Source organism: Balaenoptera physalus (assembly GCF_965194825.1).
Source record: "Balaenoptera physalus genome assembly, chromosome: 2".
In the NCBI taxonomy this organism is placed as follows: domain Eukaryota; kingdom Metazoa; phylum Chordata; class Mammalia; order Artiodactyla; family Balaenopteridae; genus Balaenoptera; species Balaenoptera physalus.
Genome location: NC_138883.1, coordinates 75,882,140 through 75,909,738, shown reverse-complemented (window position 1 = coordinate 75,909,738; position 27,599 = coordinate 75,882,140). Strand labels below are relative to the sequence as shown.

Below are 27,599 nucleotides of genomic sequence, written 5' to 3'. Positions count from 1 at the left end.
GGATTCCTCTACAGTTTATTGTTACAGCAGAAGTTGTGGGAGACAGGAGGGTGCCCCCCACACATAACGCACCGTGGTCAGAGCCCCAAGGCAGCCCTTCCCACCGCAATGCCAAGCCCCAAGCAGCCCTGCCCAGCTTGGCTCCCTCCCCCCTCCCACTCTAGACACACACTGTCTAGACAGCTACCAAAGTTAGAGCAGCCAATGGCCCCAGCCCCCTTCCTATTGCCCAGCTCCAATCCTTCTGTCACACTTGTTCACTGCCCACCAGTTCCCATTCCAGCTTCCATTTCCACACTGAATGTTTCTGTCACATCCTGAGGACCACTAACCTACCAGCAGTTCTCCCGACACACATTCATTTAGGCCCATACCCTTCAGCAGTCTGAAGGGTTCATGAGAAGCCATATCAGCTTTGGTGAGTGTGGTGCCCCAGCACCGGCAGAATCCAGAGGAGGCGCCACGGACAACTACAACAACCTCTTATCCCTTAGCTACAGACACCCAGAGTGGGGAGGGGGGGATACGTGCCTTCTCTGCCTTAACACCATGATGAAGGAGGGGGGTCATTTAGGGGTCTGGGTCCCTAAGAGATATTAGGACATCTCTCCCAGGAGCTGAGGGGAATCACAGGTTAGAGGTCAAGGTTAGGGTAGCAATCAAAGATCAAGTTCCTCTCCGCACACGATCTGGCCCGCTTCCCTTGCTCACTCTGGCCCAGTGCCCTACGCACCTCCCAGGTTAGTGCTGGGGGAGATGAGGGCTGGGTCCCACACCAGGGCAACAGGGGTCATTCAACAGGAGACCTCCATGGTGTGCCCTGGGGGCCCTGAAGGGAGATGCCCAGACTCGCTGCTCTGGGACAGGGTGCGAGAGCGGGATCGGTTGCCATCCAGGGATGCGGCACTGGTCAGGGAGGCTGTGCGAGACCGGGACAGGCGCGTCATGCAGGACGAGGCCACTGTGGAGACAGAAGGAGAAGCAGGCAGTCAGAGAGGAGAGGGGAAGAGAGGCTGGGATGCTTGGCTGGAGACGAGAGTTACAGATGGGGCCGGGGGGTCAATGAGCTTGATTTGGCAGATGGTGGTAAATCCAGGAATTAGCCTGAAAGGGTTGCTCCCCTCAGTGCCCCTCCCTCCTCCTGTGCCAACACCCCCTGTCCTCATGACAGCCTCTGACCCACATACTCACTATAGCCCATGCCTTGCAGGAAGTACTTGAAGGCCTCGGTCAGCTTGCCTGGCTGTAAAGGTAAAACGAGGAGAGGGAGACAGGGAGGGGAGGTTAGAAGCTGAGCTAGAGCTCACGGCCGTGGCACGTTAGAGATGGGGTGTGTGGCGAAGGGTATAGTTCAGGGCCACTAATCTCCCACCCCACAGATGGCAGAGGTACTCACCTGAGTCAGCTGGGGCTGACCTCCGGAGTCAGCCATCTGCTCAGGAGAGAGCCATCCAGAAAAAGTGATACACACATAAATAAAAAGCCATGCCAAGAGGTAGAAGAGGGTCTCTCTCCCCCAGGTTCCCCGCTCCAGGCCTTTAGGGTGTTTTTTTTTTTTTTTACTCCACCCACCCACTTGCTCCCATGGAGGACCCTGGGAGCCTAGCAGCTGAATCTAGAGAGGAGCTATGGCTCTGGACAGGGGGCCAGGAGTCAGGCTGGGCGCGGGGTATGGTTACTGACCTTGAGGAAAGAAGTCTGGGTGGGGTCCAGTTTCGAGTTACATTCCACCTGGAGTAAGGAAGAGGCTGAATGAATGAGGTCACACTCCCTGTGGCCCCTCCCAACCAAGGGACCCAGGGACCCAGACCCAGTTTCTTTCTTATCAGCCCCCTACCCATTTCCTTCTTACCAGGAATCAAATTCTTACGCCCCAAAGTTGCTCTCCCTGTCCCAAACAGAGCTTGCCTCTTGGCAAGACAGCCCTCTGACTGCCACCCTCCCTCACCCACACCAAGATTCCCTACTGACCACTGCATCTTCATGGGGTGCTTGGTCTCCTACCACCAGCATCACAGGGCACCTAGAGGCATAGTGTCGGGGAGTAGGCGGTGAGCCCCTGGCACTCCCTCCCCCGTCTTTTCCCAGAAGAGCAGCTGGAAGATGTTGGCTCCAAAGAGGAAACATCCTTCTGAAACTTGCTGACCCCACTAACAGGGTTCAAAGTGGTAAGACCTAGAGGGTCGTGATTTGCTAAACAGGATGGGGTGGGGGGCAGGTGACAAGAAAATTCCCTGGCAGAAGACTCTCCTTCTAAAGGATGGAGGCACCTAGGGAAGATCCCGGGAGAGAGGCAAAGCTTTATCCCTTAAAGTCTTACTTGAGGGTGATATCGCTTCCACGCTCAAAGTTCAGGTCTCGGCGACTAAAGAGGGTGCAAAAGAAGAGTAGGAATTTTAGGCAAGTAGTGCTATCCATCCAGACATAAGCCAGCTCCCCCGTGAGGAAGTTATCTTCCTCCCCAAGATTAGAGTCAAATATAGGTGATTACAGGTGGGAACTGAAGGAGAAGGTGGCAGACAGGCCTCAAGCATGAGCCCTGTGGTCATTTGTGCCCAAGGTCCCTGGTCAGAGGGCAGTGAAGGGGACGAAGGGCACAAGGATACGAGATCATCTAACTTCTGGGAATCCAAAAATCTAAGGCAGTAACAGGAGAGAGGGGGCCGGCTCCTCATAATTCTCCCCCTTGGGTCTGTCCTGCAGCTGCCCCAGCTGCCCCCAGCTGACCACCGAATCCCGCCCGCCTTGCATGGCCTACTTCCCAGTCTCCCCTCCCCTTCTCTGTGCCTCCCATGACCCCTGTTACTGCTTCTACATTTCTCTTACATGCCCACTCACTTGTTGTAGCTGTTCCAGTACAGTTCAATGTTCTCCAGGTTGGGGGCATGTGTAATGATATTTCTATACTTTTGTATCAACTCAGAATTTCCAGACAGCTCTTCCTGAAGGAAAGAAGAGGGAGAATAATTAGGGCTGGGAAGGGAAGTCAACAGTTACTGGATGCGAAGAGGCAAGCCCTCTTCCCTCCCCAGATCCTATTCCAAGTAAGGAAGTCCAGTCCCTGCTGGTCCCCTCTACTTCTTCCAACTTCCACAACCACTTACCTGGCTGAAAAGATGTCCAAGGATCATCTCCGGAATGGAAGAGGTGAGGCCTGTTAGCTACATGGAAAGGGCAGGTAAGAAAGCTCAGGACATTAGGTGGAGAAGAGACCTAGGCAAAGTGACATGGCTTCTTTCCTGCTCCATCCTCCCTCCTTGAAGCTCACAGGCCAATCAGTTATGTTGTTAGAGCCTGAATGGACCCAAACGGGGGAAGCCCGCCCTAGATCTCAGCGCACAGGCCCCTCCAAACCTTGTGGGCTGCCCAATCCATCCAGCCCTTGGCATTGGGATCGATGTTGATGAGGACAAGACCCTCGACAGTATCCGGGTGGGTAAGCTGAGGGGCAGTAGAAGGAATGGAAATCAGAGGCATACATGGCCTTACCCCCTCCCCAGTGAGCTCCATCCACCCCAGGCTCCACAGGGCCTGTCTCCCCACCCTCTTACCCACGTCCTCCCCCTAAGCACACACTAATAAACAATACTCTGCCTGAGCCTTGGACCTGCCTTTCCCTCGTCTGGGGTTTTTTATTTCTTACGGCATATCGCGACAGGACGTAGGCCCCAGCTCCAACACCGACTCCAATTATCGTGGAGAAACTGTGAAAGGGAAATGTAGGTCTAATGGGTCCTGGTGTCCAAAACTTTGACTCTCCAAACTCCTCACCCTCCTTCCCAAGGCCACGGGCACAAAGGACAGAAAGGGACCTTCCTTTGGGGGATGCTGAAAAAGAAGGTGCCAAGGAGCTAAAAATGGACACTGGTGGTCAGCGTCAGTCCCTGAAGTCCTCCCCCAGCTCCCTCTGGGAGAGTGAGTGTCTTGAAAAGAAACACCTGTTCGCCAACCAACCAGACACTGTTTCCTATGTAGCTGTTTGTCCATTCTCAACTTTCAGGAGCTAGTTCAACTTGTTCTGTTTTAGTTCCTGGTTCCTCTAGAGGAACTGGGAAGAAGGGAACTTGAAGCAAGATGTTAAAAAAAAAGATACAACTTTAGTGAACAACAGGAAGAATGGGGAGAAAGAGAGCCAAAGGGTGAACCAGAGCTGCCCAGGGCCCTGATGCCCAAGAAAAGCCAAGCCAAGGACAGAGCATCAAGGAGGCCTTGCCCGGCTTTCTTTTCCTTCTCCCACTCCCCTCACACACACGGTGCCCAGGGCACCAGGTGTGTGTCTGGAGGAGGCAGAGGGGGTGGGAGGGAAAGACAGGTCTGTCTGGTTCCTCGGGGACTGTGTCACCCCCTCCTCTTTCTTCTCTAGCTTCCAGATCAGAGAGGCCCCTCCTCAGATTGAGGCAGGGCCAGACACACAGCTTCCTTTTCTTCTCCTCTATCCCTTAGGGCTACTCTGCTGACTCAAGCCAGTTTTCCACACCCACCCACTTCCTCTCGGCAATCAGATTGGAGCATGGAGAAGGGAGGATACTTCTAGTCCAGACAGAACTCGCCCAGAAGCCGTGGACACAGGCGTTCTAAGGGCCACCTTGTGCTGGAAAGAGAACTCTGGCTTGTAGGGGTCCCCAGGCCTCTCACTTTAAGTACTGCAGGATGCAAGGGATCATGTCCGCAAGCTGGTCCAGAGATGGGTACTGATATCTGGGGAAGAAAGGAATGTTGAGGAAAACAGCAACCTGCCCTTATGGCCCCCACCTCAAGTGTCCTACTCTTCCTCTCCCAGAATCACCACTCGCCCTCCCTTCCTTCTTCCCCGGTCCAATCTTCTCCATACCTGCCACGTGCCTCACAGTCTGATGAGGAGGGAAGGAGCTAATTCTCACCCCAAAGGGAACACGGGAGCCCCCTCTTCCATTCCAGGGGCATCCACATGAACCCGCACGAAGTTCTGAATGATTTCCTGCATATCCGCAAATTGAAACAGCGGCTTGAAGCAGGATTTATCTAAAGAGAATCCCCATCACCCCAATAGTAGAATTAGACATGGAAAATGTCCCCAAGTCACAACCCACCCTCTTTCTTTCATGCCACAGTCAGGCTAGGAGAGAACTTTTCCTTGACATGCCACATGGCTCCCTTCCCATACTGACCCCTCCCCTCACACTGACCGGGGTTTTACCCTTCCCCGCAGCCTCTTCCCAGAAAGAAACGGGAGGGGAAGTGAAGGTCCTTACAGTTGAGTCCCACATCGTGGTAGGTGAGTATCGCTGGGCGTTTGGGTTTGGGGGTGCCATAGACAGTAAAAGTGACGGAGCCATAAGGTGTCTCCACAGAGTGAGTCTGCAGGAAAACAGGTCACCATCAGGTAGGAGTTAGGCTAAGAGGAAAAGAGGCAGGAGAGGAATCTCCACAAACGTCAAGGAGTTGAGGGGAGAGGGGCAAAGAGAGGAGATGGGAACCAAAAAATAGAAACAGGATCGGCAAGAATTCAGTTTATGTAAAAATGACACTGCAAGATGATTTTGAGGGTGGAAAAGAATAATGAAAGATCGCAGAGCATCAGGGAACTCTGAGAAGGGAGGAGAAGGAACGAAAGGGGAGAGATGGGGACAGGAAAGGACTGGAATAGAAGGAGAGGAAGCAGAGAGGAGAGAGAGCCAGGTAGCGGCCCTTTCCTTCCTGGGGAGAGGACAGCCCCTCCTCCCACCTGAGGCTGCCCCAAGCTGTTACCTGTCCCTGGTCCAGGAGGATTCGGGCAGCTAACTCAGCCTCCTGGAGAAAGACACACACGGACAGATACACACGGAAACACACAGCCACGCAGAGTCAGATGGAGAGACAGATACAGATAAAGAAAGGTAGGTAAAGAGACCAACAGAGACCAAAGACAGAAAGAGATTGACAAAAAGAGACACGGAGAGGATGAAGGTTAGCGTAGTTACAGGACAGAAGCCTGGACTCTCAGTTGTGGTGTATGGGGAGAGAAACGCGGGTAGACATGGAGAAAGCAGGGGTGTGGTTAGACGGAGATCATGAATTTGGGAAGGTAAGGAGTGAGGGGGTTGCCTGAAGGTCTGGAATTCGGGCCTGGGAGTCAGAGGGTCTCTGATAACCTTGGCCACCTCAGGTGTCTGCCCTGGCAACAGCGGCTTCTCCTCCGTGATCTGCACCTCCTGCAGCTCCGCCATGGTAGCCTGGCAGGGTGAGGAAACACGGAGACTGGGGAGGCTGGCTGCATACCCCCGCACCCCCTCGAACAGCTGGCTTCCTCTCTCAGCCCTGGACAATAGGGCGCAGAGGGCCCCAGGAGCTGAGGACTACTCCGGGACACAGAGAGGGCCTTTCCTGCCCCCAGCTCCAGATCCAGGCAGCGGGGGAGGAGGGCTTGTGGAGGAGGGCTCAGGACACCACTTCCTTTTAGCCTGGCCATCCCCAACACCCCTCAACACCCACACCTCCGGACCCCTCTCCCCTGTCCTGGATGGAAATACCAGGGTGGGGCAGCAGTGCAGCTCGGGTGTCCCAGGCTATATTTATGGGCCACCCCACACTCCTAGTTAGGTAGGGGGTGAAACTCGTGGCTCAGTGACTGGGTACTCTAAAGATACTAAGGATGGGTAATGAGAGTTCACCGTGGACTGTGACCTTCAACTAAAGCCCCAAGGTCAGCAGCCAAAGGGAAAGGGGCTAAAAATGACCTGAGTAACATGACCAAGAGGGGGAGGGGGAAACAAGAAAAGAAGCACAAGGGACATCTGTGTCCAACTGACTCAGTGCCTCCCTTCCTCTCAAGACTCTTCCTCCTGCCTGTGAATAAATTAGCATATATTCAATCTTTGAAACGGGGGCGAGGAGCAGAGCACCTGTGCAGACCAGCACAGTAAAGGGCCCCCAGCCCGGGGGTGGGGTCACTTACTGGGCTCCTATTGGCTGGATGCAGTGGGGTTAAGGGTCAGGGTTCTCACTCCTCCTGGCTCTGGGGTCTGAGAAAACAAGGCAATGAGGTGAATGACATGGGAGACAGACCCTGGGTCTTTTAGGGACAGAAAGCCTAAGCCAAGACCTGGGCTACCTGGGTCACCAACCCTTGCCAGGTCACTAACTCTCCCCAATTTGTACCCCCGAGTCCAGTGAACAAGTCTTCTCTAGGCCTCAACTAGAATCAGTACAGGCTGGAGGGGTCTGCGGGGCAACACAGAGAGCAGGTATCAGTCCGGGGCGGGGTTGGGGGGGGGGTGGCGGGGCGGGGAGAGGAGAGAAGGAAGTGCTGATGTGGAGGAGAGAGCGTGGCTTGTGTCAGAACCTCTGGATTCTAGTCCGGGGTTCTGCTGCTACCAGTGCGACCTTGGCTCAGCCTGTCACTACTCTTGCCCTCAATTTCTCATTTGCAAACTACAAGTGGGGACTAGGGGATCCCCAAGATTTTTGACAGCTCTCGAGTGAGACGGGGTAGCAGAGCACGACTGTTTCTCTCCACTATTAAAAAAAAAATTTTTTTTTAAGCCTCGTGCCATCTCTTCTCTCCTCCACCCAGTCTCGGTGTGGGTCCCGCGAGTGGAGAAGGGGGGGGGGGTGGAGCGGGGAGTGAGGGGCGGTCCCACAATCTCTTCCCAGCCTGCCCCGACGACCGGCAAAGGCCGAGCGCCGGCTGGGAAGGGATGAGTAGGACAGAAGGGACTGACTGGGCCCAGCCCCCGTGACCTGTCCCTACGAGTCCCTTCGCTGCGCGTCCGCGTGGGGACTGACACGCTCGCGCGGCTGGCGCGGAGCGCCCTGGACCCCGGGCACAACCTCGCGCACGCCCCAAACACGCCCTGCAGCCCGCGGAGCCTCCGCCTTTGTGCGCGGCGGCCCAGCGGCCCTCCCGGCGGGCCCCTTCCCGCGAGCCGTCAACTCCGAGGGATCGGGATCAAACCGGCCCCGCCCCCACCCCGGCCCCGCCGGCGCCAGCCAGGCCCCGCGGCCCCTCGCCCGCCCTTCCCCCTACCTGCTGCCGCCGCGGCCACTTCCACCTTCACTTGCCTTTGACTCCCCGGCCCGCCCCGGCTCAGGCTCCCCACAGACCCGCCCCCGGCCCGCCCCCGCCCGCCCACGGGCCGCCGGATCCCCGCAGATCCGCCCCAGACCCCCTGTAAACACGCCCCCCTTCCCCCCGCCCCAGGCTGCCTGCCGCTCTGGGAGGGGCTGTGCTGGGGGCCCGAAAGGAGCTCTAAGGAAAACAAACTGCTGGGTGCTTCCAGCCTCCGGCCCCGGCTACCCGCAACGGGGCGGCTGTGGGGTACGCGGGGATCCCTTAGTCCCGCGGGGGATCCCCACGCCCGCCCGCAGCACTGCCGCCACCCGTGACCTGGCTCTGCCTGTCGCACTCAGGCTCCTTACTTCACCCCCAGACTCCGAGGTGGGGACGGATAAAAGGGAGGCGAATCCAGGGCGCTGGCATCCCACGAATTTGACTCCACCCGCCCGGAAACAGAGTACTAGGTTAAGGGAGGATCGCTGCTGAGGAGGCGGGGGTCTCGCCCGCTGGGAGGGGAAGGTGTGCCTGCGCGGACTGGGCGGTGGGGGCTGGAGGTGGGAGCGTCGAGGGCGCAGGAGTTCCAGCTCCGGGGCTCCCAGGGTCCTTGGTACCTCCTCTCTCTCCGCAGTGTCCCGACGCCTGCTCTCCGGCCGCTCCCTGAGGAGTTGGAAAACAAGGCGGGGAGGGGGGACGGGGATTGCGGGGGCCGCTATAAATAGAGGGAGATCGCGGGAGGGGGGGGGGAGAGGATGGCCAACGGGGACTCCCGGGTCAAGGCCCCAAGGGGGGGCGGAGGAGGGGCCAGGGACCCCCAGGGGTTCTGACTCTTGGGTAAACAGGCGCAGGGGTGGAGTTAACTCTGTGGAGGTGGAGTGGGGGCTTGGGGAGGACGCAGTGTCCTGGGCTGGGACCCAAGAGACCCTGTGGCTTCAGTGCTAACCCCTTCTAGTCTGGCCCAGAGAAGGACGGTGAGGCCAGCTCGGCCCGGCAAAATCGCATTGCCCAGACGCTGGTTTCTCAGGCACTGCTGCGTCTCTCAGGGCCTGGCTGGGTTTGATGTCCTGGACCCCTCACTCGCCCTGCCCTCCCCCCACTTACATGCACCCTCCCTGTGCCCCTAAGAGGAATGCCACCCAGAAGGGGATCGTTATGTGGCTAAAGGGATTCAAAGTTGTCTTAGACAAAAGGACACCAGACTGAATTTCTCCCCACCTGCACCCCTTCCAGGCCCCCTCCCCCGCTGAGGTCCCCACCCTATCCTCCTTCAGCCTGGCTCCCGAGTTGCCATTTCGGGGGCTGGGCACCAGGCCAGTTGGGAACAATGGCCAATGGAACTGGAGCTGCCAACTGCAACACCAGCTCAGACTGCCCCCCCAAGACCCCCAAAGTGCCTGCCCCCTCCTGCCTGGGAACTGCCCACCACCACCACCCTCACCACTCACAACCCAATCCCATCCAAGGAACATCAATGCCCCTTTCATCCCCACTTGGCAGGGTCTATTGGAAAGGAGGGCCCAAGAGGGAGGAGGTGACCCACAGTAGAACCGGTCAGGATCAAGCCCAGCTTTCAGCAGCCCCACATCTAAAGGATCTCCCTAGATCCCCCAATTTGGAGCACCCAAGTTTTCCTCCATTCCCTTCCCCCACTCCCTTCATAACTATTTACCCAGAAACTGGCCCAGCAGGTGGGCACCCTGGCTCCTCTCCTAGTCCCCTCTCCCCTCTGATGTCATTTTAACACTCTCCCGGACAAGGAAAAGCCTGCTGGAATTGGGACTGTAGATAAAGATGCATAAGACAGAAGAGAGATTTCCCCAGCCTGACTGCAACTGGGGGAGAAAGAGAGCCTAGGGTGAGAGCTTCTGCCGGCAGCCTCCTCTGATGTGTCTAAAGTAGTCTTACTTGGAGTGGGGGAGGGAAGGACCTGGAGGTTCCAGCATCTAAATTCGTCTCTGGGTCAGGATGACTCAGGGGGAACCTGATAAGGGGCCGACGCAGGGGCGTAGGGCAGACAGGAGTTGGGAAATTTCCACTGGGATCTGTTTGCTTCCTAGGCTTGGGGTCTCAGCCTGCCGCAGGCAGTAATGAGGCTGCTTCTGATCTAAGATGGGGTTCCTCCTTGTCAGGGCAGGTCTCAGCCTGGCCCAGTGTCAGTGGCCCAACAAGAATACTTTCTGTCTCTAATTTCCTTCTCTTGGGCCAGAAGCAGCTTCAAACTATACCTTCCAGTAAGCCACAGTTTTTTGTTTTTTGTTTTTAAATTTATATTTATTTTTGGCTGTGTTGGGTCTTCGTTTCTCTGCGAGGGCTTTCTCCAGTTGCGGCAGTTGCGGCGAGCGGGGGCCACTCTTCATCGCGGTGCGCGGGCCTCTCCCCGTCGCGGCCTCTCCCGTTGCGGAGCACAGGCTCCAGACGCGCAGGCTCAGTAGTTGTGGCTCACGGGCTTAGTCGCTCCGCAGCATGTGGGATCTTCCCAGACCAGGGCTTGAACCCGTGTTCCCTGCATTGGCAGGCAGATTCTTAACCACTGCGCCACCAGGGAAGCCCCTAAGCCACAGTTTTAAGTACCTGCTCCATACAAGCCACTGTATAGATGGAATTCAAAGAAGTGTGATGTCTAGTCATACCCTCTCTAGAGCGTAGGATCCAGTAGTTGAGTGAAGGTATAAAGATAGAAAAAATTAAGAAGTGATGTATATATAAATTAATTGTTTAGACAATAAGTCCTATAGCAATAGTTTCCCACCCTTTTCAAATGGGAGATCAGAGATTTCCATTTCCAAATGATGGTTTTAGAATCCCCTGATGGGGACAAACCGTGAATTCAGCAATACTTTCAAATAAATTTGTTCAGTCTTCTGATAATCGCAACATCTATGCATCTATGCACCTACATGTGCAAAGCTTATTATTTACTCAACGACCAGTCTTCTGTGTACATACAGATTGCAGAGGTCCTTGCAATAACTCAGAAACCCTTGCCCCAGGAGGCTGCAGCCCACAGGCTAGGAACCATTATCTTAGTATAATTCAGAGGAGGAAAAGGGTTGGTTTTCTTTTAAAGCAACTAGTGCTCAAGCTGTTTCATTTTGGGCTTTTTTTATGAATTTATTTTTTACTTATTTATTTTTGGCTGCGTTGGGTCTTTGTTGCTGCGCACGGGCTTTCTCTAGTTGTGGCGAGTGGGGGCTACTCTTTCTTGCGGTGCACGGGCTTATCATTGTGGTGGCTTCTCTTGTTGCAGAGCACGGGCTCTAGGCGTGCGGGCTTCAGTAGTTGTGGCTCGCGAACTCAATAGTTGTGGCTCACGGGCACCAGAGCACAGGCTCAGTAGTTGTGGCGCGAGGGCTTAGCTGTTCTGCGGCATGTGGGATTTTCCCAGACCAGGGCTCGAACCTGTGTCCCCTGCAATGGCAAGCAGATTCTTAACCTCTGTGCCACCAGGGAAGTCCCAGGAAAAGGGTTTTGTTCCTAGGGTAAACCCTATGAAGAGTACAACAATGGAGTACTTGAGTGGTAAGGAGGGGCATTCTATCCAGGCAGAGAGAGATCATGAAGGAAAGTTTTGGGACAGAAATACACAAGTTACTTTGATGAATTGAATAGTAGCTACTATGTGCAAGGTAATTCCCATATATTATCCCCTAATACTATGTAAGGTAAGTACTATTGTCCTCACTATACAGATGAAGAAATTAAAGCTCAGAGATGTTCAGTGACTTGCCCAAGGCCACTCAGCTAGTAGATGACTTATCTAAGACTGAAATCCCCAGATTCATTCCACTCCAAGGTTATTCTCTCTCCACTAGGCTTCAGGTAGCTTCTGAAGCATATAATGATTAGGCCATTATGGCCCCAGATGAAGAGTAATGTTGATGAAAGGTAGGTGATATTTGGTAAGGTAGATTGGAGCCAAGTGTGAAGGTCCTTGAATGACAGGCAAAAAGGTTTGGCATTTCAGAAAGGTTTGAAGATCCATAGAGTGTTCTTGAGTAGCAGCAATGGATAAATAATTGTTCTGTGAAAATTAATCTGATGGGGGGTTTAAAAGAGATGGATTATGGGGTGGATAGGGGTGAAGCATTTGACTTAGGAAAGAGGTCGTTTAGAAGTCAGGATAATCAACTGGATATGAGATGACAGGGACTTGAATAAAGTGTGGGAGTAATAGCAATGGAAAGAAAGGAGTGGATTTGTAAGACAAGGGAAATTATAGGAATTGGTGACTGATTAGATGGGAAGGAGAGGAAAGTCACCAACCTAGTTGCTCTCTTTTAGGGGCCCTGAAGTTCATTCATCTGTATGGTTTCTAGCCAGAGAAAAGGCCAAAGAGAAACCCCTTCTGAAAGAAGAAACAACACATTTAGAAAAAACTGAATAAAATTATAGCTTTACTTTAAAAAAAAGGGGGCGGGGGGGTGGAATTCACTGGCGGTCCCGTGGTTACTCAGTGCCTTCACTGCTGGGGCCAGGTTCAATCCCTGGTCCGGGAACTAAGTTCCCACAAGCCACACGGCGCAGCCCAAAACAAACAAACAAACAAACAAACAAAGAAAATCCTTGACCTGCACAGAAAATTATCTAGAGTCTGAGGCTCAACCTCACCCTGACCCACCCAGATGTGCGACCCTCCAAGGCCCATGCTCTTTCCACATGGGGCCCAACTTTGGAAGCCATTTAAAGCTCCTATTATACCTGGTCTGCCAAAGCCAGTGGGATTTTCCATGTTGGTTGTGAACCTGGGCCTGGAGACTAGAAAAAAGGACAATGTTGGACTGATGTCAACCTGTTTCCATTAACTCCTTCCCTGAGCTCTCCTCACCTTTTTTTTTTTTTGTAATTTTATTTATTTATTTATTTATTTATTTATGGCTGTATTAAGTCTTCGTTTCTGTGCGAGGGCTTTCTCTAGTTGCGGCAAGTGGGGGCCACTCTTCATCACGGTGCGCGGGCCTCTCACTATCGCGGCCCCTCTTGTTGCGGAGCACAGGCTCCAGACGCGCAGGCTCAGTAATTGTGGCTCACGGGCCTAGTTGCTCCGCGGCATGTGGGATCCTCCCAGACCAGGGCTCGAACCTGTGTCCCCTGCATTGACAGGCAGATTCTCAACCACTGCGCCACCAGGGAAGCCCTCTCCTCAGCTTTTGTTGAGGGACAGAGCATAAGGCAATTTGATAAAGACCCAGAAGACTGGGTCAAGCAGGGCTGAAACCATGAGGGAAGCTTGATCACCTGCAGAGATCAGGAGGTTGGCAACATGCTCAAAGCAGCATGCAAGGTAGGGACCTAAGGACCCCACCCCCAAACATTAAGGCTGTAACAAGGGCTGAAAATGATGTCACATAAACACTGCTGAGGTCATAGAAGCTTCCCTCTTCTCCCCAGTCTTCCCACTGCCACACAGTCTCACCAGCCAGCTGGCTCCCACAGATCTGCACACACTTACTTACAAAGGCTGGGAAGGGTCAGACACCATCTGGATACTCTCAGGTACACAGAAGTGATGGGGCAGTGGGTGGTGGTGGTGATTATTCAGTATGTAGGATCCACACTAGTATCCCTCGTACTGGGAACAGTAGGTCAGATGGGAATCAGAGGGAAAGGGGGAGAGAGGGAGAGGGAAAAGGGGGTTTGTTCCTGTTGCTGATTCTGATTTTACTTTAACCTTCATCATTATTACTCCTCAGTCCTCCCTTCCCCTCCTCCCTCACCCGCAAGTCTCCCCCCATACTGTCCTCCCCCATCTCCAGTTGACCATGGCATCAGAAGCAGAAAGAACATTCCAGCGGTTTGCTGTCTTTGGAGAATCGTCAAGCAGTGGCACTGAAATGAACAACAAGAACTTCTCCAAGCTGTGCAAAGACTGTGGCATAATGGATGATAAGACGGTCACCTCCACTGACGTGGACATCGTGTTCAGCAAAGTCAAGTAAGAGACCAGAGACGGGAGCGGGGGGTGGTGAGTAGAACTAACAAGGTGGTGGGATGTGGGAGGGTTTCTGTGGTGGAACATTTGTAATGTGTCTCCTGAGCACCTACTGGGTGCCTGGCACTGTGCTAGTCCCTGTCGTCAAGGCGCTCAGTGTGTAGAGGCCCTGTCTGAGTAAGGGGAGGGTTAGACCTTGGAAGGTGATGAGTTCATGTTCCTGAGTTCCTGGATTTCTGTCTGACTGATCAGGGCCAAGAATGCCCGAACCATCACTTTCCAACAGTTCCAGGAAGCAATGAAAGAACTGGGCCAGAAACAGTTCAAGGGGAAAAGCCCAGATGAAGCCCTGGAGAACATTTATAGACTCATGGAAGGCAAAGACCCAGCTACCATCGGTGTTACTGTGAGTGAGTCTTCATTCCTGACCCCTGACCCTACTTCCCTGAGTCCCTGCTGCTCCTGTGTCCCTTCCTCCATGCCGATGTCCCTAACCCCTGCCAATAGCAGCACTGCAGGGAGACAGGGCGGAGGCCTCTGGGCACTGTTGGTATTGAAACAGACTTTAGAGATCATCCAGTCATTTCAGAGGTGAGGAAACTGTGAGAGGAAATGACTTACCCAAGGTCCACAGCTATGTTAATAGTAAAACTTAGACTCATTCCCAAGCGTCCAGGATCTGGGCCAGGCAACTAGGGCCTGCTGGCTTTTGGGGGACACTGAGTGCGGACGACTTGGTACCTGAGCCTCTCTCCTCTTCCCGCTCTTATGTAAGGTGAAATATCTGACTTCCTCCCTCTCACCCGCCCTCTGTTCCCTACTTGTCCCCTCTCTACTAAAAGCTCTTCCTATTCTAGGTTTCAAATAGGGCCTTCCCAACAGGACAGACTTTGTGTTTTAGGTCTGGGGTTGAAGTCCTCTGGCTGCAGCCTAGTCAAAATAGCTCCTCTGGAAGCAGAAAAATACACACACACACACACACACACACACACCCCCACTCATTCCCATACACCAGATTTCTTCCTCACAAGTGGATGGTTCTTATTATAGTTCCTGCCTACAGCTGCACCTGGGCCCTAAGCAAGCAGCACCATGCCAAGGGTTGAACAAGAGCTCTGAGAACTAGTCGAACTACTAGAAGGCCATCTCTAGAGAAGGGGCGTGATGGTGGAGGGGAAGGGAGAGGGCTCAGACACCTCATCCTCTGGCTTGCAGAAAGCAATGACGGTGGGAGGGGTGAGCCGGCTGACGGACGCCGGCAAGTACACGGGCACCCACAAGGAGCGCTTTGACCAGAGTGGCAAGGGTAAAGGCATCGCGGGACGGGAGGACATGACTGACAACTCAGGCTACGTGAGTGGCTACAAGGGTGCTGGCACCTATGATAAGAAGGGCAGCAACTAGGGAGTAGCCTCACCTTAGCCTGCCGGCCCTTGACCCTGCATCTTTAACACCGGGGAGCTTGGGGGCCAATAAACATCTGTGTGTGCAGCAGCTCATGGGCTCTGTCTTCCACCAGGGTGAGGGAAGAGGGGCTCCTTGGTGCAGAGACAGAGAGAGGAGCCGAGAAACCCAAGGGTGGGGGTTCTCAGCACCACACCCTTTACTCTACTTGGCCTCCCCGCCATTAGGTAGCAACGCCTTCAACAGCTGCTTCTAAGAACATGGCTGAGGAATATATTTGGAGATAAGAGAGAAGCTAGATGTGGAGGCAAAAGTATTTGCTACTTGTGTTCACATAATACTGATATCCATCCCCTTCGACCTGCCAAAGGGGAGTAGAAATTCCTGATTTGAGCTAGTAGGACCCAGATATTAGCAACTAGACCCTTCCCGGTCCCTCCACCTTCCTCATCTGTTGCAATCCATGTTTTGTTGAGGAGAAATAGAAACCAGAGAGGGTGGGCCAAAGATCTACTTACCCTAACTGCTGTTATGAGTTTATTCTAGAGCTGACGGGGAGGGAGAATCCATTTTCAACACCCAGCCTGGAACTGAGCTTTACCCCACCCCACCTCCATCATGGTAGACATGGAATGGAAGATCCTACTGACTGCCAAGGTAGCCCAGTAAGATGGCCAGAGGTGGGTGGCCTCCAGGACTCTGAGAGTAGGAGTTCTGGTGCACTGAGGAAAAAGGAATGAAATCAGAACTAATTCAGATGTGTTTTTTTATCTTTTTATTTTGCAGTGATTCACAGGCAGATGCAAAAAGTACAGAGAGGTCCCATGTACCCTTCACCCAGTTTCATCCAATGGTTATATCTTACATAATTCAGATATGGTTTTAAAACCTTCTGTGACTACAGCTGAGCCCACTTCACCCCTGCCTTGTCAGAAGCAGATTCTGGAGTTTGGGGGATGTTAGGAGGAGGTTGGGAAGTAAAAGGATGCAGGAATCTGGGGGGAATAGGTCAGAGAAGATAACTTGGAACTCCAGTGAGCCAAGCTGAGACGGATGGAAGGAAAAGAGGTCAGAGAAGAATAAAGGGTGACTAAAGAGGTTGGGTGTGTAGGGGAGAGACTGCACTGGGCTCCATGGTGGAAGGAGGATGGAAAGGACAGGTTACATGAAGAGGAAATCAGTGATTCCGTAGAGAGGAGCAGACTGAGAGCTTGGGAGAGGGGGCGTGGCCTGGAGAAATAAAGCTACTATGAGTCTAAGACTCTCAGGTAGGTCCCTATAGCTAGAGATACCTACCATGTGGGTGAGTGAGTAGAGGGAATCATAAGGGAAATGGGGAAGACTGAGAAGGGAAGGGTGGCAGGGATGGGGATTTGAGACTCGGAACTGGTACCATGGTGTGAGCTGAGGCTCTGGGCCTCCAGCCACGATACAGGATCTGGCCCAGTAGATGAACAGTCACTGCCAACTGGACACAGTCAGCTTCTTGGGTGGGTGAAACTGTCTGTGGGAGAGGGAGGATGTGGCAGGAGTGATGGGGGGAGATAAACAAATTAGAAAGAGCCTAGAAGACAGTACAACTTTGCATGGTGACCAAAGCTCTGGACATATTTCCTATCTCCCTGGTCTCTTGGGAGGGGATCCTGCCTACCTTTGAAGCCAGGAAGGAAGCCTTGTACCAGGGATCAGAGCTTCAGGAGTGGGGACAGGCTGGTCCATAGCAGCAGTAGGGAGGCTGGTTCAGACTTAACACCTCCCATCCCTAGTAGAGGCCAATGATATCTATCGGTTCAGCATCATACTTTTGGGAGCAGAGCAGATAGAGCCTTTGGTTGGTTAGGGTGCTGGTGTAGTGGCAGCTGGTGGGTGGCTGCTTGGAGCTCAGGGAGCAGATTGTGAGGGGGAAGGAGTCCTGGGTGACTGTACAATATTCATTGTAATTCTCACAGAAGCTCTCGCTGTACTTGCAGAACTTCTTGATGGCTGTCCACGGGGCATGTAAGACATAATGGATCTTTGGGCAATACCAGCTTTGTTGTCTGCCCCGTACATAGGACATCAGACCATTACAGTAGCCCCGGAAACCCTTTGCGTAGTTAACCTTGGGATAGTCGATATGTAAGGTACGGAAGTTCTTGATGGCAAGCTGTAGCTGGATGTTTTCGACCAAAGCTGGCCCTAGAACAAGCTGGAGGAACAGGAGCTGGACCACAGGTGGTGCCATTCTTCCTGCTGGCAGAGTTAAGGTGGTTGGAAGCAGAGGTGAGTCTCGAGTGGCTGTCCGCCCCTTCCCAGAGCTTCCAGTGTGCCCCCAGCCTTCCCCATGTGCCTTCCCCTATGCCCTCAAAGCCGGACTGTCCTTCAGAGATCATCCGGCCCAAGTCCTCATGCCTCAGAGAGAGGAGACGTTTGCCCAAGGTCACCCATCTGGTCAGCCACCTCTAGCTTGGTCTACCTTAGGGTCTCAGCCTCACCCAGTCCGGGAGCTGTAACACTTACGAAATACGAGGTCCAACTGGTCCTTGGGTGAGAGATGCTTCCCCTCTATCCCTGGCCCAGTTAATCCTTCTGGTAAAAATGCAGAGGGTCCAGAAGGGACAGGCTCAGCTACACTTCTCTGACTGAAGTGGAAGGACAGGAGCTGGAGGGCAGGAGGGCAGGGGTGGGATTCTTCCTTCCTGAGGCCAAGGACAGCCCAAAGGTAAGAAGAGGCTAGAAAGGTTTCTGGATGAAGACCAGTCTGGGAGGAAGGAGTGTCCCCTGGGTTTGAGGAGCCCCTGTGCTGAGGGGGGTGGATGAGGGGGAGGAAAGAGACATTGCTTTCTGGTCTCCTCCTCTCTGGTGTCATCAGAACACTTAGTTCCAGCCTCCTTGCGAGAAGTCCCGAAGTTCTTGGGTTTCCTTTGATGTCTTCTCTGGTTCATAGGCCATGCTCCTGTGGAAAGGTGACAAGGAAAGCACCGTCACGTTCTTGAGGAACAAGGTGCTGCTTATTCCTGACCCTCAGAGAACAGAGGGTTTTCCGCTCTCTCATCCCACTCACTGGATCCCCGGAGGCCACGTACGCAAGGGCCTCCCGCCTGAGTGCTGGCCTGAGAATCAAAGACCTCGGTGTGGACCCCCCCACCATCCCCACCATCAACTTCACTCCAATCGTGATCACACGGACGCTCTCACCTGTAACCTCAGGCCCTCTCAGAGTCACAGCGCTCCTGGAAATCTATGCATGCTGACCCCGAAGCCTCAAATTTGTCAGGTGGGATTAGACAGCATAGCCTGGACTTGAGGGGGTGTGGACCGCCTGTGTCCAGCAGATCAGATTCTTGCTGTAGTTTGTCATGTTGGAAAAAAGGGCCAGTCTCCTAACTCTTTTTCATCAACACCTGCCCCTTCATCAGAACCAAAGAGCTAGCTCCCTAGAGCCTGCCAGCCACCGTCCTTGATGCCCACAGGCCTCTCAGCCCTGCCTCCACGCACCTGTTGTCCAGGTTGTGGGCTTAGGACAGCTTACCATTGTCTCCCTGGAGAGCGGGAGAAGGGAGTCAGAACAGAGAAGCCTGAGTTCCCGAGGCCAGTGTGTAGTTCAGGAAGGGTGGGGGGTGCATGAGAGAGACGCATGGGTGTTCCTCGTTCACAGCCCCCTTGAACTTGCTCTTTCTGGCAGCACAAAGCAGAGTCCAGAACTGAACCCATCCTTCGCCAACTCGCTTTCCCTCCTGCCTAGTCCCTTTCCTCAGTTACTTATGCAAGAAGTCTGAGAGTGGTCCTCGACCCCGCCCTCTCCTTAATCCCACCTGTTAGGAGGCGGTACAGCATGGTGGTTAAGAGCAAAGCTTTTGAGTAAAACAGACCAGGAATTGCATCCTGGCTCTACTGCTTCCAGGCTGTACACCATCAGTCTAAGTTCACTAAACCAGTGTAAGCTTCAGTTTCTTCATCAGTTAATGAGGATAACATTCTGTACCTCGTGGCAGTCTTAGGATTCGTTAAGATTTATATCAAGAGCTCTTAGCCCAGGGCCTGGCACATGGTGAGTACTCAATCCGAGCATGAGTCCATCAGTCACGCAGCTCCGACAATCTTTTTTTTTTATTAATTCTTTTTTTTTTTAAATTAATTTATTTATTTTTGGCTGCATTGGGTCTTCGTTGCTGCGCACGGACTTTCTCTAGTTGTGGCGAGCAGGGGCTACTCTTCATTGCAGTGCACGGGCTTCTCATTGTGGTGGCTTCACTTGTTGCAGAGCACAGGCTCTAGGCACGCGGGCTTCAGTAGTTGTGGCACACGGCTCAGTAGTTGTGGCTCGTGGGCTCTAGAGCACAGGCTCATTAGTTGTGGCGCACAGGCTTAGTTGCTCCATGGCATGTGGGATCTTCCCGGACCAGGGCCTGAACCCGTGTCCCCTTCATTGGCAGGCGGATTCTTAACCACTGTGCCACCAGGGAAGCCCTAATTAATTCTTTAAAATTATTTATTTATTTATTTGTTTGTTTGGCTGCACCAGGTCTTAGTTGCGGTGTATGCGATCTTCGTTGTGGCGTGCGGCTCTTAGTTGTGGCTTGCGGGATCTAGTTCCCTGACCAGGGATTGAACCTATGCCCGCTGCATTGGGAGCGTGGAGTCTTGACCACTGGACCACCAGCGAAGTCCCAGCCCTGACAATCTTAACTAAAACTTTTCCCGAACCAGTCTCTTCCATTCCTATTTCTTCCCCTGCTCAGGCTTTCCCCTCTCCTGGACGCCACACGCTCTCCAACTCCAGGAGGACTCTACACCTCATAGGACAGAAGACCTCCATGATCTGGCCACCACCATGTCTCCAACTGCATCTCCATCTCTGCCTGCTTCCCCCATTGGTGCCCACCCCACCTCTCGCTCACGTTATCTCCTCTACCCAGCATGCTGCTCTCTCCTCCCGCTCTCACCCCCGTCAGTTCCGCTGAGCCAGCTCACGTGAAGATCAGCCCGGACGTCCTGTTTAAGAAGCGTCTGCTTGGAGCACCTCCCCAGGGAAGTGTGCACAGCCAAGTGAGTGAGGATAAAGCCCACACAGGCAGGTGGCTCATCTGTATCCTTCAGGCTGGTGTACCAGCCAACACCCAGTGGGAATCCATGCAGGGTGGGGCCAGAGCCTGGCTGACTCAGGTCTTTGTTTTGAGGAAACTAGCACTTTGTGGCCCCAGCCTCAGCGTGTGCCACCTCTTCCTTATTTGCTCAAGGCTGCAGCTTCCCTTGGAAGAGAAAGGGGCTTTTCATGCCTCTTGGTCTTCTTCTTTCTTCATTCCTACCCACCCACCACCGCTCACCTCTGCACACAGTGTTACAGAGATGGAACAGCACATAGTAGAGGAAAGAGTTTAGGCCTTGATCTCAGATAACCTACTGAGCTTCTGTTTCCTCTTCTATAAAATGAAAGTCTTCCTTACCTCATAAGGCTGCAAGAATAAAATGAGATGGTCAGTATGGAGGTGACTTTTAGCCATTAAACAATATATAAATGGATAACTGGATACGGTCTCCTAGGTCTTATACCAACTCACTTTTTTCCCCAACTCACTTAACATCTGCAAAGCCTTCTGCTTTTTTTTTTTTTTAATGTATTTATTTAATTTATTTATTTTTGGCTGCGTTGGGTCTTTGTTGCTGTGCGCGGGCTTTCTCTACTTGTGGCGAGCGGGGAATATCCTTCCTTGCGGTGTGCAGGCTTCTCGTTGCGGTGGCTTCTCTTATTGCAGAGCACGGGCTCTAGGCGCACGGGCTTCAGTAGTTGTGGCACGTGGGCTCAGTAGTTGTGGCTCGTGGGCTCTAGAGTGCAGGCTCAGTAGTTGTGGTTCATGGGCTTAGTTGCTCCGCGGCATGTGGGATCTTCCCGGACCAGGGCTCAAACCAGTGTCCCCTGCGTTGGCAGGTGGATTCTTAACCACTGTGCCACCAGGGAAGCCCTGCAAAGTCTTATATTCCCCAAATGAGCCAAGTGACCTCCCCACATCTCCACTCTGCCAATCTAGAGCCCTATTTAACACCTGACTTAAATTCATCTTCACCAAGATTTCTATTAGTCATGCCCCATATTGATTACTTTTAAATACTTTAAATTGTTGAATACTAAGAAAATAGAAAGGTAAATAAGACAGTTCCAGTCCAGATTAAATTTACAATTCAGTAGGAACAACACACGTATGAACATATGTTACAAAGGCATGAACACGGGACCAGGAAAAGTGCTGAGTGTGCGATGGGCCTTCACGTTCCAACCTACAGTCCTACTGGTCTGGTCTTTAAAATCCTATCCCAGAGGAGCTGATCCATAGGATTGCTTCATCCATTCTGACAAAGCCTGAGATCTGTGGAATTGTTACACCATTACACTGGACTTTATATATGCAAGAATCATCCTAGAGATGAAGAAACTAAGTTTTAGAGAGGGATAGTAGCTTGCTTGAGGTCATATGTCTAATTCAGTAGTTCTCAATGGGGAGCAATTGGATCACATCTGGAGACTTTTTTTGGTTGTCACAACTGGGAGGTGCTACTGGCATCTAGTGGGTAGAGGCCAGAGATGCTACTAAACATCCTACATTGCACAAGACAGCTCCCACAGCAAAGAAGTATCTAGACAAAAATGTAGATTGTGCTGAGGTTGAGAAATTCTGGTCTAATGAGAGAATCAGATTTCCTAACAAAAGCAGACTTATTTATACTTTATATATTGAAAAGGATTGGTAAATATCCAAGACTTAGAAATATTTTTATTAGACTTTGCTTGTGATGGTGCTGGTTCTTCTACCAGCAAAAGGATTATTGATAGTTCATCATTGAAACAACTTTTCGTTATTTTTCCCGTAAAAGTGACTTTCTGCATAGAGCCATCTACACATTCTTTCCCTCCTCCCCTCCCCAATGGTAGGATTTCTAGAACCACTGGCTAGAGTGACAAGTGCAGGGATGATTCCCTATGATTGAGGGGGAGCCCCAAGATTTTGCCCCAAGTGAGCTCACTACAATCTCAGTGGCATCGCTTTTGCCCTGTCCAACTCATATTGTTCAAATAGCAAACCGTGTCCTGGGTTGTCCTTGAACCCAAAGGATTGCGTCAGCCATTTCAACCTTCTTGTCATAGGTTCACCTCCACCTCAGGGTGAAAATTCAGGAGCTGCCTTGTCAGTTCCTCAGCTGGGACTGGGATGATTCAGGTGATACCACCTGGGACTGGGATCATTCAAGGGCTGAATGAATGCCTTCTAATGTAGAATTTGAATCATTTAGGGTCCCTTATTTGCAAGGCACTATGCTACATCCTGTGGGAGGTACAGAAGTAGTATAACAGATGGTCCTTGTCTTCTGGGAATTGACAGTCTAAACTGGAGGAAAGCAATAAATATATATGAAGAAATAACCAATGACTCAAGGCAGAAAATTATACATCTTGAAGATAGTAAATGTTGTAGGAATTTAGAGGTGAGAGAGATCCCTCTGAATTAGGAGGGTCAGAGAAAGTTTTCTGGGGAGAGAGGGAGTCACCTGGGACCTTGGGATACGTCTCAAGGAACAGTTGAGTTAAGTGGAGATAAAGAGAATTATGAAAGGTATGTTTGAGGAAAGAGAGAAAACCAGCCTGGCTGGGTTGAGGCAATCAGTGGGAGAAAAGTCAGAGATAAAGTTAGAAAGACGGGTTTGCCAGATTACGGCAGACCTTGACTATCAGGCTAAGGAATTTATATTTTATTCTATAGATAAATGAGGAACTGGCAATGGCTTATGAGACAGAGTGACCTGGTGAGGCCTCTCAACCCCAGACCAGGTCCTCCACTCCTACATCCTGGCTTGTCTAAAGGCATTGGTCTGGGAGCCAAAGATTCCAACCTTCTGTCCCTGCTGCCTCCTCCAGATCCACAGCTGTTCCAGGAAAGGTCATGAGAATTCAAAGACCTAAAGTGAATCCCACATCTGACCCCGACTTGCTGTTTTTTTCACTTTCCCCGTCTACAAAAATGAGTCCACTACCTTTATTTATCCTGGGATAACAGAACTTGGATCTGCTCCTGCTTGGAGGGAAACTCTCACGGGCTTTCCATCGGTATCCAGAGGCTGTGTGGAACTCCGGAAGAGAGAGGCTGGCCTCTGAAGGGTGGGCACCAATCCAGGCTTGGCCCTCCTCTCTCCCAGCCCCCCTTACCCCCTCCCAGTGCAGGCTAGAGGAAGTAGCAGCTGTGGTCCTGTGGGGAAGACAGGCAGAGGTGCACCTGGCACTATTGGCATTTTCACAACACCCACCCGAACAACTTTAAACACACACACACACACACACACACACACACAGAGCAGCAGCCTGGGGAGAGGTTAGGCCAAGAGCAGTGACTATGCCGCTAGAAGGAGAAGGAGGCTGGAGGGCTACCTCACATCCCTGGATAGAGGCTGCCATGTGAGGGGCTTTCTTCCCTCCCATCTTCTCTCCCACCATTTTGTCTTCTGCTCTCCCTTCTTTAATTTTTCTCTTCTCTCTTCTGCCAGACTCCCTGCCCAGTCCTTGGCCTGATGCCTGACTCCTTTTGTTCTCCCTAACCCTGTTCCCCTTCCTCCATCCTTTCCTCTCGCCCTATGAATGTAGTGAAGGAAACATGGCAAAATTATCCTACCGAGTGCAAAGTGAAACGGGTCTTGGAAGCTGGATAGTTTCGGCGAAAAAAGTAAACAAAATCACCTGCCTTATCCAAATAATGGAGGTGAAATAAGGGTTTCAGCTTGAACTGTGCAAATAGTAGGTTCGACTTTTCAGTTTTCACACGCAAACCTAACCCTTTACTCCCTCTTCCCTTTGAACTGGGACAGCACGGCTGTGTTTACTTTCACAGAGCGCTAAGGAAGCCTTCTGGAGAACCCCACGTGATGAAGTTAAAGGGCAAACTGGGATAATTATAATGACAGGAAAATACAAGAGCAGAGAGCAGTGCAAGCCATGGTTTGGAAACATCTCACCCTAGAATAATGAGAAGTGAGGAGGAGTCCGGGCAGGCGAGGAATCCAAATGAGCTCCTGGCCTCCCACCCCCTCCTCTGACCCCAGCCTCCGGTCCAGGGCTGGCCTGATCCACATTCTGTCCACAGTCTGCTTTAAACCATGGATTTTATCTCCAAACATTTGCATTTCTACAGCAGCAGAAGCATAATTCTCTACCCAGAAGTTCCAACTACAAAGATTCAGGCACCTGAACAAAGCAGTGAATGCTGCTGCCCAGCCAGGGCCTCACAGAGGGGGAACCGGAGGAGCAAGAGGCCTGGGGGAACTGGCTCCCGCTTCTCTGCTGCTACCTAGTGGTGTTTCTCCCTCCAGCACCATTTTTTATTCCAAAGATACTTCATCCTGACCCACAGCTATGCTCTCTATCTGCTAAAATGATGTCCCCTGACCTCAAAACAAACACCCATCTTCCTGGCTCAAAATCCTAACTTCTGGACCAGAACACAAACTGTATGACCCATATGGTTTGCGTGGGCCTCTCTGCAGTCACATCCACACAACAGCCAGGGGATTTTTAAACAGACAGGGCTTTTACTCCTCTGCTACTTTTTTTTTTTTTTCTTTTGGCCATGCCGCACGGCTTGTGGGATCTTGCAGGATCCCAGTTCCCCAACCAGGGATTGAACCGGGGCCATGGCAGTGAAAGCCTGGAATCCTAACCACTAGACCACCAGGGAACTCCCTTTATTCCTCTGCTTAGAACCCTCCTAGGGCTCCCCACTGTGTGCACAGCAAAACTCCTAATGGTCTCTGAGGCGTCCCGTGATCTGGCCTCTGGTCCCTCTCTGACCCCATCACTCATCCGCTCCAGCCACACTGGACTCCTCACTGTTCCTCCAACTCCCCAGGCATCCATCTGCTTTAGGGCCTTTACAGTGCTGTCCTCTATGCTTGGAGCATTCTTCCCCAGACAAGCATAAGTTCACTCTCACCTTGAAATCTTTGTCCCAGAGTCACCTACTTCAATGACCCTATTTAAAAATCACTGCCTGAACACTCTTTGACATAAATCGCAGCAAGATCTTTTTTACCCAACTCCTAGAGTAATGAAAATAAAAACAAAAATAAACAAATGGGACCTAATGAAACTTAAAAGCTTTTGCACAGCAAAGGAAACCATAAACAAGACGAAAAAATCCTCAGAATGGGAGAAAATATTTGCAAATGAAGCAACTGACCAGGGACTAATCTCCAAAATATACAAACAGCTCATGCAGCTCAATATCAAAAAAACAAACAACCCAATCAAAAACTGGGAGGAAGACCTAAATAGACATTTCTCCAAAGAAGACATACAGATGGCCAACAAACACATGAAAATATGCTCAACATCACTAATTATTAGAGAAATGCAAATCAAAACTACAATGAGGTATCACCTCACACTGGTCAGAATGGCCATCATCAAAAAATCACAAACAGTAAATGCTGGAGAAGGTGTGGAGAAAAGGGAACCCTCTTACACTGTTGGTGGGAATGTAGATTGATATAGCCACTGTGGAGAACAATATGGAGGTTCCTTAAAAAACTAAAACTAGAATTACCATATGATCCAACAATCCAACTCCTGGGCATATACCTGGAGAAGACCATAATTCAAAAAGATACATGCACCCTAATGTTCATTGCAGCACTATTTACAATAGCCAGGACATGGAAGCAACCTAAACATCCATTAACAGAGGAATGGATAAAGATGATGTGGTACACATGTACAATAGAATACTACTCAGCCATAAAAAGGAGCAAAATTGTGCCATTTGCAAAGACATGGATGGATCTAGAGACTGTCATACAGAATGAAGTAAGTCAGAAAGAGAAAAACAAATATTGTATATTAATGCATATATGTGGAATCTAGAAAAATGGTATAGATGAACCTATTTGCAAAGCAGAAATAGAGACACAGTTGTAGAGAACAAACATATGGATACCAAGAGAGGAAGGGAGGGGTGGGATGAATTGGGAGACTGGGATTGACATATATACACTACTATGTATAAAATAGAGAACTAATGAGAACCGACTGTATAGCACAGGGAACTCTACTCAGTGCTCTGTGGTGACCTAAATGGGAAGGAAATCCAAAAAAGAGGGGTTATATGTATAAGTATAGCTGGTTCACTTTGCTGTACAGTAGAAACTAACACAATATTGTAAAGCAACTATACTCCAATAAAAAATAAATAAAAATCAAAATCACTGCCTACCAATCTCCATTTGTTCTTTTTTCCTTAGCAATGGTGTATTTTTTACTGCCTTTCCTCCAATGGAATGTAAGGATTCTATTCCCCCAATGAAATGTAAGGATTCCAAATGTAGGGATTTTTGTCTCTTGTATTCACTAATATATCCCAAGCACCTTGGCACATAGTAGATGCTCAATAAATATTGACTACGTGAATGAACCTGAACCCACTATTCTGAGACCACCTACTACTTACAGGTGAAACCTGAAAACAAGAACACTGTTCATCTCAGTTTTCCAGGCCTTCCCATCCACAGATAGTGATGCTTCTCTTCCTCAGTGTCTCAGTTCTTCTGAGTCTCCCATGCCAAGCTCACTGGAGCCGCCAGAGCAGCACGGACCCAAGCTCTCCACACAAGTGTAACTGCCGCAAGGAACAGGGAATACACGGTAGAGGAAGGTCTAGGCTGGCTGTGGAGCAACACCACCACCAATAGTATTTTCAAATTAGGACACTAAGCGTTGCAAATTTTAATAAAGTAGTAAGGGAAAGAGTGAAGGGTGAGAGGTGTTGGGTGCCATCTCCAGGTAAAGCCAGATGACCTTGCTTGACCCTGGAACGGGAGGGACCCAGAGGGATGAATCATTGTAGAATAGCTGAGGTGGGATGGTGCTGCGACTTGTGACTCTGGTGATTGATTGGTCCACTTCCCTGTCTCCTCCATCTCCTCCAAAAGATAAGCAGTAAGTCCTGATGACAGGAAGTAACTTTCTAGGCTATTCCATCTTTATCTCGGATCAGAAAAAGCAATCCTTACCACCACAGTGATTGGCTCTTCCCAGAATCAGAGCCAGAGGTGTATATAGGAGATGATAAATGACAGCTCTCACTTGGGGTTGACACCTGAGTCAGGCGCATTATTAGAGTCATTAGAACCATGTGGCTAGGGGCCAGGCTAGTCTTTGAGCATGAAGATTCAGGCTTCCTCACTGCTGAAGGTGTTTAGGCAGGTGTACTAGCTCCACAGGTATCCACTTACCTGGGACAT

At 51.4% G+C, this 27,599-nt stretch overlaps 3 protein-coding genes across 30 annotated transcripts; 1 reads left to right on the top strand and 2 right to left on the bottom strand.

Annotated features, from left to right (window-relative positions):
- Positions 1-8,739, bottom strand: NDRG2 (NDRG family member 2; the record flags this gene model as incomplete). 7 transcript variants are annotated; one of them, XM_082452443.1, is made up of 17 exons in its annotated part: positions 1-961; positions 1,192-1,243; positions 1,397-1,432; positions 1,684-1,731; positions 1,972-2,023; positions 2,321-2,365; positions 2,839-2,942; positions 3,105-3,161; positions 3,355-3,441; positions 3,644-3,704; positions 4,636-4,698; positions 4,881-5,001; positions 5,232-5,337; positions 5,728-5,769; positions 6,111-6,191; positions 6,914-6,980; positions 8,626-8,739. In XM_082452443.1, 15 exons carry the CDS (start codon positions 6,183-6,185, stop codon positions 795-797), a joined length of 1,116 nt encoding a protein of 371 aa, XP_082308569.1. In that variant the 3' UTR covers positions 1-794. The 7 variants fall into 7 exon arrangements, with proteins under 7 accessions (XP_082308569.1, XP_082308571.1, XP_082308570.1 ...); XM_082452445.1 differs by lacking the exon at positions 8,626-8,739 and adding an exon at positions 8,377-8,515; XM_082452444.1 differs by lacking the exon at positions 8,626-8,739 and adding an exon at positions 7,985-8,075.
- On the top strand, positions 8,126-26,817 carry TPPP2 (tubulin polymerization promoting protein family member 2). Of its 22 annotated transcripts, none has more exons than XR_014261225.1 (6): positions 8,126-8,275; positions 13,765-13,943; positions 14,193-14,346; positions 15,156-15,293; positions 20,066-20,372; positions 23,078-23,355. XR_014261225.1 is itself a non-coding variant. In XM_082452525.1 (5 exons), the coding sequence occupies exons 1-5, from the start codon at positions 13,272-13,274 to the stop codon at positions 20,285-20,287; spliced, it is 777 nt and encodes a 258-aa protein (XP_082308651.1). In that variant the 5' UTR covers positions 9,880-13,271; the 3' UTR covers positions 20,288-23,069. The 22 variants fall into 22 exon arrangements, 8 of the variants coding, with proteins under 8 accessions (XP_082308651.1, XP_082308649.1, XP_082308650.1 ...); XR_014261226.1 differs by having other exon boundaries at positions 8,127-8,275; positions 13,702-13,943; XR_014261227.1 differs by having other exon boundaries at positions 8,127-8,395; positions 13,702-13,943.
- Positions 16,103-23,437, bottom strand: RNASE13 (ribonuclease A family member 13 (inactive)). The gene is made up of 2 exons (XM_082452563.1): positions 23,349-23,437; positions 16,103-18,279 (listed from the first exon to the last, which is right to left on the bottom strand). Exon 2 carries the CDS (start codon positions 17,566-17,568, stop codon positions 17,107-17,109), a length of 462 nt encoding a protein of 153 aa, XP_082308689.1. The 5' UTR covers positions 17,569-18,279; positions 23,349-23,437; the 3' UTR covers positions 16,103-17,106.
- Positions 26,818-27,599: the final 782 nt, after the last annotated feature.